Source organism: Salvelinus sp. IW2-2015, linkage group LG4q.1:29 (assembly GCF_002910315.2).
Source record: "Salvelinus sp. IW2-2015 linkage group LG4q.1:29, ASM291031v2, whole genome shotgun sequence".
Taxonomy (NCBI): Eukaryota; Metazoa; Chordata; class Actinopteri; order Salmoniformes; family Salmonidae; genus Salvelinus; species Salvelinus sp. IW2-2015.
In genome coordinates this window covers 86311247-86325594 of record NC_036842.1, presented here as the reverse complement: position 1 = coordinate 86325594, position 14348 = coordinate 86311247, and the positions used below count along the sequence as shown (strand labels likewise).

Here is a 14348-nt window from a genome sequence, read left to right as displayed (position 1 = left end):
TTCCCATCAGCTAACATTTTTTAGATTGCGAAGTTAGTTTAGCGAGCTATCTAAACTTGTATTCATGTCGAATTACCGGCCGGGGGCCCCATGATGCTCGCAGACCAGCGAGCAATTGCGGCCTCTCATTTTTATTAATTTTTATTTAATTTAACCTTTATTTTTCTAGGCAAGTCAGTTAAGAACAAATTCTTATTTTCAATGATGAGTTGAAATTCTTTGTGCACCCATCCCCATCAAAGTTGCCCACCCTGCGGTAGAGATTCTGTAATAAACAATAACATCACTGTATTAGAGACAGATGCTATATAACCGATAACATCACTGTATAGAGGACAGATGCTATATTAACCGATAACATCACTGTATTAGAGGACAGGTGCTATATTAACCGATAACATCACTGTATTAGAGGACAGGTCATATATAACCGATAACATCACTGTATTAGAGACAGATGCTATATTAACCGATAACATCACTGTATTAGAGGACAGATGCTATATTAACCGATAACATCACTGTATTAGAGGACAGATGCTATATTAACGATAACATCACTGTATAGAGACAGGCTATATTAACGATAACAAACACTGTATTAGAGGACAGGTGCTATATTAACCGATAACATCACTGTATTAGAGGACAGATGCTATATTAACCGATAACATCACTGTATTAGAGGACATGCTATATTAACCGAAACATCACTGTATTAGAGGACAGGTGCTATATTAACCGATAACATCACTGTATTAGAGGACAGTGCTATATTAACCGATAACATCACTGTATTAGAGGACAGGTGCTATATTAACCGATAACATCACTGTATTAGAGGACAGTGCTATATTAACCGATAACATCACTGTATTAGAACAGGTGCATTAAAACGATAACATACTGTATTAGAGGACAGATGCTATATTAACCGATAACATCACTGTATTAGAGACAGATGCTATATAACCGATAACATCACTGATTAGAGGACAGTATGATATTAACCGATAACATCACTGTATTAGAGGACAGTGCTATATTAACCGATAACATCACTGTATTAGAGGACAGAGCTATATTAACCGATAACATCACTGTATTAGAGGACAGATGCTAATTAACCGATAACATCACTGTATTAGAGGACAGATGCTATATTAACCGATAACACACTGTATTAGAGGACAGATGCTATATTAACCGATAACATCACTGTATTAGAGGACAGATGCTATATTAACCGATAACATCACTGTATTAGAGGACAGATGCTATATAACGATAACATCACTGTATTAGAGGACAGATGCTATATTAACCGATAACATCACTGTATTAGAGGACAGGTGCTATATTAACCGATAACATCACTGTATTAGAGACAGATGCTATATTAACGATAACATCACTGTATTAGAGGACAGTGCATATTAACCGATAACAACACTGTATTAGAGGACATGCTATATTAACCGATAACATCAACTGTATTAGAGGACAGATGCTATATTAACCGATAACATCACTGTGATTAGAGGACAGATGCTATATTAACCGATAACATCACTGTATTAGAGACAGATGCTATATTAACTGATAACATCACTGTATTAGAGGACAGATGCTATATTAACCAGGGGTGAAAGTGGAATTAATTTCTTCCCGGTACAGAACCTCCTATATGTGCACCACGTTTTTTATCAGCCTCATTATAGAATTACGTGTAGAATCACTATTCATTCAATAGGATCTCTCTGGGTCTAGTCGTAATTTGTCATTTAAKTTTTAAAATGTATTGTCTTTTATTGAACAAGAATGTGGGCTGATGTCTGGGAGCGCTAGACTAGAGGGTCCCTGTTGGATCATYATTGCATTTATTGACAGTATTATTTCAATGCATGCTGTTGCCACCCTCAGTCTAACTGTGTTTATTGTGTGCTGTAGGTTGCTGGCTCTGTCCTGGGGATATTTCTTATCACAGAGTAAGTACTTATTTGTTTTCACATGTGCTATAATATTCATCACAAGGAACGTTGATGATCAGCCTACAATGGTAAGCAAGTAGTATCCACCAAAAMAAATTCASATCAGCCTGATKACATGTAAACAGCTCAGATCAGCCTGATCACATGTAAACAGCTCAGATCAGCCTGATCACGTGTAAACAGCTCAGATCAGTCCAAATGATGCYCGTGACAATAGAGCTGGTGTAATACTTGTAATAGAAGAATATGGATATTCTTGTAATGGCATATCACACAGAGCTGTTGGTCAGATATGGGACGGCAGGTAGCGTAGTGGTTAGAGCGTTGGGCCAGTTGGTKGAAAGCTTGGTGGATCGAATCCCTGAGCTGTGGTTCTGCTCCTGAACAAGGCAGTTAACCTACTGCCTTCATTATAAATAACAATTTGTTCTTAACTTACTTTCTTAAATAAATAAAAAGATGGACTTGAACATCTGAGTCTTACTCATGCTTGAATGGAGGCTGACTGGACTAGTGACTTAGGCTACTTGGATGTGTCTATTTCCCTAATATATTTCTTGATGGAATTAATAGTTAACAAATGGAAGGAAGGAAAAATAGGGATGGCTATTAGTGGTGCTTCGGTTTTGGTTCGATTATTAAAAAAGAATCATGATTTTCAATTATTTTTTTCAACATTTTAAATGCACTATGTTGAATGTGCAATTCCAGGGTAACAAATGATGTGAGACTCAGATTTTCCATTTAAATGTATGTCAAACAAAAACCAATGATTGCAAAACCAAAGACTACTTTTAACAATTTAAAACTTTTCAAAAACAAATTTACTTGAAGAACAGTGCAGATTCAAAGTTTGGTAACAGAATGACGGTTTGTGCTGTCATTCTGTTACCAAACTTTGCCTGCACTGTTCTTCAAGTAAATGTGTTACATTTTGATTGAATTGTGTGTTATTGTGTAATTGCCCTGTTCTTCAGATATCAAACCGCTTTAGTAGAAACAGATTGACGTCACCATTTCCTGTCGCATCTCAAATCCAAACAAAGAGATTCACTGCAGTGACACGGAAATTAAAGGGTCTTTAATTTTTTTTATACATGTTGAACTTCTGACAACTTCAAGTTATAATTTGTAACGTAAAGCTATGGTAAAATAATAATCTTTTAATTTGTTCAGAGAATAAGCCAGAAGCTTTTTGACAGGGTACAGTAGGTTGTGAAGGGATCAGTAAATGTTTTTTTGTGTGTGTGTGGCACGTGTAATCACGTGTAAACAGCTCAGATCAGCCTGATCACATGTAAACAGCTCAGATCAGCCTGATCACGTGTAAACAGCTCAGATCAGCCTGATCACATGTAAACAGCTCAGATCAGCCTGATCACGAGTAAACAGCTCAGATCAGCCTGATACATGTAAACAGCTCAGATCAGCCTGATCACGTGTAAACAGCATACAGGACAGCTCAGATCAGCCTGATCACTGTAAACAGCTCAGATCACCTGATCCTGAGCTCGATCAGCCTGATCACGTGTAACAGCTCAGATCAGCCTGATCACGTTAACAGCTCAGATCAGCCTGATCACGTGTAAACAGCTCAGAACAGCGTGATACGTGTAAACAGCTTAGATCAGCCTAATAACACATCAAATCAAATCTAATTTTATTGGGCACATATACATGGTTAGCAGATGTTGATGCGAGTGTAGCGAAATGCTTGTGCTTCTAGTTCCAACCATGCAGTAAAATCTAACAAGTATCTAACAATTTCACAACAACTACCTTATACACACATGTGTAAAGGAATGATAAGAATATGTACATAAACATATATGGATGGCGATGTGCCGAATGGCATAGGGAAGATGCAGTAGATGGTATAGAGTACAGTATATACATATGAGATGAGTAATGTATGGTATGTAAATATTATATAAAGTGCCATTGTTATAAGTGGCTAGTGATACAATTTATTACATCCAATTTTTCATTATTAAAGTGGCTAGAGATTTGAGTCAGTATGTTGGCAGCGCCACTCTGTCACGATCGCTGTCTCGTGGAAATGACCGGACCAAGGTGCAGCATGGTGAGCGTACCTTTCTTTTATTGATAAATGTCGCCGACAAAACAAGAACAAGGAAAACGACCGTGAAGCTTACTTAGGCTATAATGCCACTAATAAAGACAACTACCCACCAAATACAAAGGAAAAAAGGCTGCCTAAGTATTGCATTGCTGTTCCGGGAATCAGTATGCAGACGAAATAGAGCAGGCTGTGCTGACTGTTGAGAAGGCGCCGCTGGTAAGCCGGAAACCAGATACCGGTCCTACCTTAAGTTTATAGTATATCAAAGAACTATAGGAGTTTTCGTTTAAGCACTCCGCTTGAGTCTAGAGCGCTGAGGCAAAGGCCTACATTAGGATTCAATAAGATTCTGATATCTTCACGGTCAGGGTGGGTGACACACTCAATTGTTGTTGATGGCTATTTAACAGTCTGATAGGCTTGAGATAGAAGCTGTTTTTCAGTCTCTCGGTCCCTGCTTTGATGCACCTGTACTGACCTCGCCTTCTGGATGATAACGGGGTGAACAGGCAGTGGCTCGGGTGGTTGTTGTCCTTGATGATCTTTTTGGCCTTCCTGTGACATCGGGTGGTGTAGGTGTCCTGGAGMGCAGGTAGTTTGCCCCCGGTGATGCGTTGTGCGTTGTACATGTAAACAGCTTGGTTCAGCCTGATCACATGTAAACCGCTAAATGCAAAGTACTCAAACAAAAGAGCAGTTGAAAAAATATATATKTTTTGAAAAAAACACGATTCAGATACCGTTGTAACCGTTGTACTCTCTTCTTTCCCCCTCAGTAAGATCTGGACAGAGGAGGCCAACCCATTGGCGCCTAACTACGTAGACCAACAACACTCCAACGCCTCGTCACACGCCGTCCAACAGTCAGTCATCGTCACGCCAACCAGCGCCTATTACATCATCTACATCTACGTGGCGACGTCGGAGAGCGTTCTGGCGCTGGGGTTCTTCAGAGGCCTGCCACTGGTCCACACCTTACTGACCGTGTCCAAGAGGCTGCATGAACAGATGCTGACCGCTGTGCTCAGGGCCCCCATGGCTGTACTCAACACTATGAAAACAGGTGAGGCCCACTGCTGAAACCCCTGGCTTAACCAAGAATGATGTATCAGCTAGAGATACATACGTACATGCATCTACTGGTACTGTATCTGAACACAGGATAAATGTCTAATTTATCAGTCAATTGTCTGTGTAATCTCACAGCCTGTACATCAGTCAGTCAGTCAGTACAACCACCACCAGTCAATGCCTCTAACTTTCAGCAGCAGTCAATTCCATGTGTGTGTTTTTCTGCCCTGTAGGTCGGATCATGAACAGGTTCACTAAAGACATGGCCACCATAGACGACATGCTTCCTCTTGTACTGTTTGACCTCATCCAGGTAGGTGACTGGCTGCTCTCTCTGTCTGTCTGTCTGTCTGTCTGTCTGTCTGTCTGTCTGTCTGTCTGTCTGTCTGTCTGTCTGTCTGTCTGTCTGTCTGTCTGTCATCCAGGTAGGTGACTGGCTGCTCTGTCAGTCTCATTCTCTCTCAAAGAAATTCTCTCCCAGTCTCTATCTTAATCTATCTCTCTCTGTCTTTTATTGTTTTGAGGGTTCTCTTTTTTGTTTTTTGATTTCATGAAAAGCTCTTTATTTTATATGGTTCATATTCTCTCCCTCTAGTTAACTCTGATCGTGTTGGGAGCAATCTTCACTGTGTCCATCATGCGGCCGTACATCTTCATCGCSGCGATCCCATTGGCCGTCATATTTGTGGTCCTGAGGAAGTACTTCCTGCGTACCGGACAACAGCTCAAACAACTAGAAGCTGAGGGTGAGACTGGTAGGGGTATTGGATGGGGCTGGGGAACTTTCAAATACAGGAGGTGTGCTTGATTTATCTCGACTGGCGAGAAAGGTGAACAGACTTTTCACTTTTTGAACAATTCCAGAAGTTACGTTGTACCGGGCAGGGAGTCAAAGAAAGTAAGGGATATAAAAGAAAGCAGGATGGAGGGAGAAGAGAATTGAGGGAGGAGAGGGTGGAGGCCGGAGAGGATGCACAGAGGGGCGAGGTCCGCTGGAGGGGAAGTGGGACATAACGGAGTGGGAGGTCAGCTCTCGTCCAATCAGTTTTTAGATCCCACAACCCCGTATACGACCAATAAACTTTGATTTGATTTGAAAATAATTGATGGGTGGTGTCTTCGGATGCCTAAATCTGTCCTCGGGTCCTTTAGTTTGATGGAAAGTGGTGGTCCTTTAACAATTGGATACTTCCTCTCGCCTTGGAGTAACCGCTGATCTGACATGACTGGATAGGGGATATGATACATAATGGTACTATTGCTTGAGTTCTCCCTCGCCACAACAATTCCCAACATTCTGCCAACATTCCATACATTCCCCGTAACTTACTTGTACCAAAGTGTTGGTTTGAAATAGTGAGAGAAAGGTGTGTATCTGTGTTGGGACTCGGGACATTCTGACTCCACTCCTGATCCTGTCATTCTGTGTGTGTCGCAGATGGCCACAAGGCCTTTCTGCAGCCACGGAGGGGTCAGAGTGAAAATCCGATCAGGGATTTCCTCTGTCTCCATCCTGGCATCACTCTCTCACTGTTCCTCACCGGACAAAACACACACGACTGTACAAAACACAAACCTTCTCTATCACTGTTCCCCCCCGGACAAAGCACACACACTGTCCTCAACAGGCCAAAACACACACACTGTCCTCAACAGGCCAAAACACACACTGTCCTCAAACAGGCCCAACCATACCCACAACACACTGTCGCTCAAGCAGGAGCCAAAACACACAACACTGTCCTTCAAACAGCCAAAAACCACACACTGTCCTCCAACAGGCCAAAGACCACACGACTGTCCTCAAGCAGGCCAACACGACACACTGTCCCTCAACAGGCCAAAACACACACCACTCCTCAAGGCCAAGACACCATGTCCCTCAACAGGCCAAAACACACACACGGTCCTCAACAGGCCAAAACACACACACTGTCCTCAACAGGCCAAACACACACTCTGTCCTCAACAGGTCAAAACACACACACTGTCCTCAACAGTCAAAAACACACACACTGTCCCTCAACAGCCAAAAACACACACACTGTCCTCAACAGGGCCAAAAACACACACACTGTCCTCAACAGGCCAAAACACACACACTGTCCCTCAACAGGCCAAAACACACACACTGTCCTCAACAGGCCAAAACACACACACTGTACTCAACAGGCCAAAACACAACATACTGTCCTCAACAGCCCCAAAGAACCACTGACCAACAGGCCCAAAATAACGACACTGTCCTCAACAGGCCAAGACACACACACACTGTCCTCAACAGGCCAAAAACACCTCACACTGTACTCAACAGGCCAAAACACACACACTGTCCACAACAGGCCAAAAACACACACACTGTCCTCAACAGGCCAAAACCCACACACTGTCCTCAACAGCCAAAACACACACACTGTCACTCAACAGGCCAAGACACAACACACTGTCCTCAACAGGCCAGAACACACACACTGTCCCAACAGGTCAAAACACACACACTGGTCCCAAACAGGTCAAAAAACACACACTGTCCTCAACAGGCCAAAAACACACACACTGTCCTCAAACAGGCCAAAACCACACACACTGTCCTCAACAGCGTCAAAACACACACACAGCTGTTTGTATGTTGCTCTTGTTCTACTATTTGTCCTTTTATGGTGCAGATACCCTTAAAAGATCCATATAAATCCACCTAAATTCATATAATACCCCTTAGAGAGAGAGTTTCACTCACCTGCTTGTGATCAGAGTAGATAAACAGTCAGGTTTATTTCTTCCTTCCTTTCATTCATTTTCCTGCTGGTTCATCTCACAACAAGAGAGACTTGGTTTTACGGTGGCCTGAGAAAATATACTCTCTATTGTTGTGATACTGTCTGGTGCACTTCTATTTTAGGTTTCTTCAACTCCTCACATAACAATGTCCTTCTGAAACAACAAACTCCGATGTTTTCCAGTTTTAATGTCTCATGCTCAAGTACAGTGAAATGCRTTTCTTACAAGCTCTAAACCCAACAATGCAGTAATCAATATCAATGTAGTACTAAAAATAACAAGGTAGAACAAAAACCCACAAGATATACCATTGAGAAATAAGAAGAACACAAAGTAAGTAAACATACTATATACWGGGTCAGTTCCAGTACCATACTTACAATGTGCAGGGCTACTGGATCGATAGAGGTAGATATGTAGAGGGGTAAGGTGACTAGGTATCAGGATAAACAGAGTAGCAGCAGCYTATATGATGATTGTATGTGAGTGGGTGTAGAGTCACWATAAATGTATGTGCATATTATGTGTGTGTGTGAGCAAATGATGTTAGTGTTTGTATGTAGGTTGGAGTAACAGTGTGAGTGGTGTGTAGGGTCCTGTGAGTTAGCGGTCTTATTGCATGGGGATAGAAGCTGTTCCGGAGTATGTTGGTGTCAGACTTGATGCACCAGTACCGCTTGCCTTGAGGAAGCAGAGAGAACAGTCTTTGGCTTGGGTGGTTGGTCTTTCCTATTACACCACCTGACTTAAGTGGCGTACTGTAAGTCACAAGTCAACAAGTTGACATCACCCGTTAGCTACGTACATTTTGGTCAAGAAGTACCTAGATGTTATGTCTGACATCCTGTGAGTGATTTACTAATGCTTCTGTGTTTCTCTTCTCTCCCCCCTTTCTAACTTCTCTCCCTCCATTCCACCCTCTCTCCCTCCATTCCACCCTCTCGTCTTGCGGTGCCATGTGCACGTTCTCGTCCCTGCCAGTTCCAGCCCGTTCTGCCTCATATGTCGCGATTTCTGCTGCTCCTGCCATTCCAATGCTCTCTCCTTCCTATTCCAGCCCTCTTCGTTCCCTCCATTTGGCCGGTGTGTGAGTGTGGTAGGTGGTGAGTCTCGGACGTTTCCCGCTCTGTCTACTGCCGTCTCAATGTCTACTCCCTCGTCTTTCTGCTTCGCTCACGCTCTCTGTGCCTCCATTGTCCACCTCTCGTCCCGCCATTCCACACGCGCTTGCCCTTCCGATTCCATGACTAAGTCCCTCTCTCCTTCGATTCCACTTCCTGCAATGTCTAACCTAGTCTATCTGCCATGTCACTCTGATGCTCCCTCCCATGTCCGATCTCTCTCTCCTCTTAGCATTCCACCTTCTCGTCCCAGTGCTCATTCTTATCCCGCTCCTTCTCTCCAATTGCCACGGTTCGCCTCCATTCTAACCTGCTCTCGCCTCCATCTACCGCCTCTCTCCCTGCACATGTTGCTAACCTCATCTCCCATCCAGACTCCACTGCGTCGTCTCTCCATTGGAGCAGGTGGTCCGCCCTCTTCTCCTCATTGTCAAAGGCCCTTTCCTGCTCCATGATTGCGACACACTGCGTTGTAGCCTTCGATTCTAGAGCTCTCTCCCGTGGCTATGTCCCACTTCTCTCGCCCTCCTGTCGCAACCGTGCTTTCCCCTCCATTCCACCCTCGTCTCTCCTTTCACCCTCTTCTGCGTCGTTCCGATTGCAGATAGTTCGGTTATGTTGTGTTATTTTTCCCTCGATTCAACCTCTCTCCGTGTCCATGTCCATTCATCTCTCACCGTGCCGTCCTCTCTATCCGCTCCGATTCTAACACGTTCCCTCAAGTTGGCTCACGCTCTGCTTCTCATGTCAATCCTTCCTCCATTCAGCTCTCTCCCGTCCATTCCCACCTCTGCTCCTCCATTTAAGTCTTATCCTCCTCATGTCTAAGAGCTCTCTGCGCTCATCTTCAGCCGTCTCTGCTCCCTCCATTTAACCTCTCTCCTCCATTCTATACCTCTTCTCTATATGAGCTCTCGTCCCCATTCCACCCTTAAGTCGGTCGCTCCGATTTCCAGGCCCCTCATCTCCTCCTTTCCATTCACACCCTCTTCTCCCTCCATTCCTCTCTACTTGCCTCCCCTTGTCTCTCTCCCTTTTTTCTTTAATTTTTTCTTCCTCTGCTCACTCTCTTAATATTCTCTTTCTTTCTGTCTTCCCCTCCTCACAGCCCGAGCCCTATCTTCTCTCACCTCATCATCTTCTAAAGGGTCTGTGGACATCCGTGCGTTTGGACGTCAGTGCTACTTTGAGACGTTGTTCCACAAGGCCTGAACACCCACACAGCCATATGGTTCCACTACCTCTCCACGTTGCGATGGTTCCTCTTCCGCTGTGACATCATCTTCGTCTTCTTCTTCAGCGCCGCAGCCTTCATCGCCGTGGGAACCAACCGTGAGTGATGGACGGCAAGACAGACACACTTAATATTATTAGGCTATTTCCAATACAGCATTTAACTGAAAAGAGATTGGCATATTACAGATGCCGACTGCGTTGCATATTTACTTTAGGCTCGAGTAAATTGTTCCTGCCTTCTCATGGACAACGTGGAAAGATCTTTGTGTGACATAGAGAATCTCTCAATGGGCACAGTGTTTATGTTGGTAGTGAATCTAGGGGTAATTTTACAGACCATTGATACTTGTGTGTTTGTGTGTGTGTATATAACAAGGGGTTGCAGTGACGTATGCTATGACGTGTGTGTGTGTGTGGTGTGTGTTGTGTGTGTGTGTGTGTGTGTGTGTGTGGTGTGTTGGTGTGTGTGTGTGTGTGTGTGTGTGTGTGTGTGTGTGTGTGTGTGTGTGTGTGTGTGTGTGTGTGTGTGTGTGTGTGTGTGGTGTGTGTGTGGTAAGCGGTGGACGTGAACGTGTTTAACTATACTTGTGGGAACCAGAATAGTAAACTAACAAACATTTGACCAACTGGGGATATTTTGTTCATCCCCACAAGGTCAAATGCTATTTCTAGTAGGTTTAGGGTTAAGGTTAGAATTAGTGTTAGAATTAGTGTTAGGGTTAGAATTAGTGTTAGGGTTAGAATTAGGGTTAGAATTAGGGTTAGAATTAGTGTTAGGGTTAGAATTAGGGTTAGGGTTAAGAGCTAGGGTTAGGTTTAGGGTTAGAATCTAGGGTTAGTTTTAGGTTTAAGAGCTAGGGTTAAGTTCAGGGTTAGAAGCTAGGGTTAGGTTTAGGGTTAAGATTAGGTTTTGGGGTTAAGGTTAGGGTTAGGGTAAGAGTATGGTTTAGGGTTAGGGCTTAGGGAAAATAGGATTTTGAATGGGACTAAATTGTGTGTCCCCACAAGGTTAGCTGTACAAGACCGTGTGTGTGTGTGTGCTAGCGCGTGTGTTCCCACTGATAATGTGATGTGTGTGTGTTCCACAGAGGACAAGCCAGGGGAGATTGGCATCATCGTGGCCTTAGCCATGCTTATCCTTGGTACGTTCCAATGGGCTGTCATCACCAGCATCACTGTGGACGGACTGGTATGTAAACACACAGTTTTGATCAATCACGGTAGATAGACTTCTATTTGCATTCACATACCACATTACCAGTAGGCAGTTTCACACATACAAACACGCACAACACACTCACACAAATATGAATTTCATTAACCTTTTACACTCGTTTGAATTGGCCTATATGGATAGAGATACYTTGAAATGTTTCTTACAGAAGAAATAAGAAAAGCATAACCATTGTAGAAATTGAAAGGGAACAGTTTGGAGATTATGGGAAAATTATTAGACCAAAGTTGAGGGCACAACAGTTCACRTGACACAAGACTGAATATAAGCCTAAATCCTGTTCTATTGCCAACATGACTAGTTATAAAATAAGATCTTGCAGTGTTAGGGTTTCACACGGCAATTCAGAGAAACAGATCGTGTCGCGCCCTGACCTTAGAGAGCCTTTTTATTTCTCTATTTGGTTTAGGCCGGGGTGTGATTTGGGTGGGCAATCTATGTGTTCTATTTCTTTGTTGGCCGGGTAGGGTTCCCAATCAGAGGCAGCTGTCTATCGTTGTCTCTGATTGGGGATCATACTTAGGCAGCCTGTTTTCCACCTTAGTTTGTGGGATCTTGTTTTTGCATAGTTGCTGTCTASCCCTGCAGAACTTTACGTTCGGTTTTTGTATTTTGTTGTTTTGTCAGAGTTCAGTATTAAAAATCATGAACACTTTCCACGCTGCGCTTTGGTCTCATTCATKTAACGACTGACGTAACAGATCGTAATTCRAGTGCGCATAGAAAGGAGACRTGAGCTCAGTCAGGTGTGTGTTCTGCTGCAAATTTTCTTCACAATAGACAAACATATGCTCATTCTGTTCAGAACAACCCAGGGTATGACGCCATGTCATCTTCTAACTGTACATCAAACATAGTGATCATAAATGTTGACACTGTATATGACATGAGTMTTATGATGTGGAGATGTGAAGTGCACATTTGGACTCACGGGTGTTTGTCTTGCTTGTATGACATCAAATCAGTATTTATTATAATCCTCAACGTCTTATCTTTCAAAATACATTAAGTCCTCTTCATTTACAGCATTTCCCTCACTCAGACAAGAAAAATATGTTCTAAAGTTGCCCAATTAGTCYGAGGGATGGGGGAAACTTCTTGTCGTGTGCAGTGCTCAAGTTCAGAATGGTGAAGCACAGAGACTGAGCTCTGATATKATTTATAGCATGTTACTGTACAACCACTGTGTTCCAATTTAGATGCTTATCAGTGCCAGAATCTGCCATTTTCATCCTGTATACGGGTACGAGTGTAAAAGGCTACCTTTACTRGAGTGGGATACTCCACTTGTCTTGTTTGTTGTTTGGTAAGGTGTCAAAATATAGAATAGTGTATATTCAGTTCACACACCCCAGTGTTGTTGTTGTGGACATGAGCTTTATTCAGGCTTAGGATTCCGAAAGGGCTTATCACAGTGCAGGTCATTTTATTCTCCTRGTTTTGGAAAAATGAATCATTACTGCCTGTCACGCCCTTTTTATGTCTCTATTTTGGTTTGGTCAGGGTGTGATTTGGGGTGGGCATTCTATGTTCTGATTTCTATGTTTTTGCATTTCTARGTGTTGGCCGGGTATGGTTCTCAATCAGGGACAGCTGTCTATCGTTGTCTCTGATTGGGAATCATACTTAGGCAGCTTTTTCCTCTTTTGTCATTGTGGGAAGTTGACTTTGTTAGGYGCATTATAGCCCAAGTTAAGCTTCACGGCCGTTTCTATGTTTATTGTTTTGTTGGCGACGTCATTATAATAAAAGTATGTCCGCTCACCACGCTGCACCTTGAACGACGGGCGTGACACTGCCAGACTGACTCATACTACCATACACTGATACTACTCACTAATGTGAGAATAGACAGTATATAAATATTAATTTTAATAGCACCTTTCACAAGTATGAGGGAGGTCACTACTCTAACATACCGTCACGGGTACAGTATTAGGTCACAAACTAACATTGACCCACTTACAGTATGAACTCACACACACACACACACACACACACACGCCTTCCTCACCTCTCTGTGGCCTCTTTTCCGTCTGCAGATGCGATCGGTAGATCGGGTCTTCAAGTTCATCGACTTGCCGCAGGAGGAGCCTAGACCCAGTGGTGGTGGTAAAGTCACAGACCTGGTCCTCGACAACCCCCACGCACAAGACTGCTGGCCCAACCAGGGCCACATGGATGTCCAGGGGCTGACTGTCAAGTATACAGAGGCCGGACGCTCTGTGCTGCAGAACCTGTCCTTCACCGTGGAAGCGGGCCAAAGTGTAGGTGGCGGAGATGGGGTGGGAAATGGGGGTGGAGATGGGGTGGAGATGGAGTGAAGATGGGGTAGAGATGGGGGTGGAGATTGGGGTGGAGATGGAGTGGAGATTGGGGGTGAAGAGTGGAGTGGAGATGGGGGGTGGAGTATATGGGGGGTGGAGATGGGGTGGTGGAGATGGGTGGAGATGGGGTGGAGATGGAGTGGGAGATGGGGGTGGAGATGGAGGTGGAGATGGTGTAGGGAGTGGGATGTGGAGATGGGGTGGAGATGGGGTGGAGATGGGAGTGGAGATGGGTGGTGGAGATGGGTGTGGAGATGGGGGTGGAGATGGGTGGAGATGGGGGGATTGGAGATGGGGGTGGAGATGGTGTGGAGATGGGGGTGGAGATGGGGTGGAGATGGAGTGGAGATGGGGATGGAGATGGAGTGGAGATGGGGGTGGAGATGTTGTGGGAGATGGGGTGGAGATGTGAGGGATAGATGGGGTGTGGAGATGTTGTGGAGATGGGGGTGGAGATGTTGTGAGAGAATGGGAGATGGAGATGGGTGTGGAGAATGGAGTTGGAGA

At 44.0% G+C, this 14348-nt stretch overlaps 1 protein-coding gene across 1 annotated transcript in view; it reads left to right on the top strand.

Moving 5' to 3' along the window:
- LOC111962718 (cystic fibrosis transmembrane conductance regulator-like) overlaps positions 1 to 14348 on the top strand; it is a 90840-nt gene that overhangs the window by 57243 nt on the left and 19249 nt on the right. Inside the window, 8 exon segments of the mRNA XM_070439875.1 lie at positions 1951 to 1988; positions 4851 to 5137; positions 5379 to 5458; positions 5741 to 5900; positions 10159 to 10248; positions 10251 to 10376; positions 11369 to 11469; positions 13557 to 13781. Of these exon segments, the coding sequence (XP_070295976.1) occupies positions 1951 to 1988; positions 4851 to 5137; positions 5379 to 5458; positions 5741 to 5900; positions 10159 to 10248; positions 10251 to 10376; positions 11369 to 11469; positions 13557 to 13781 (1107 nt within the window).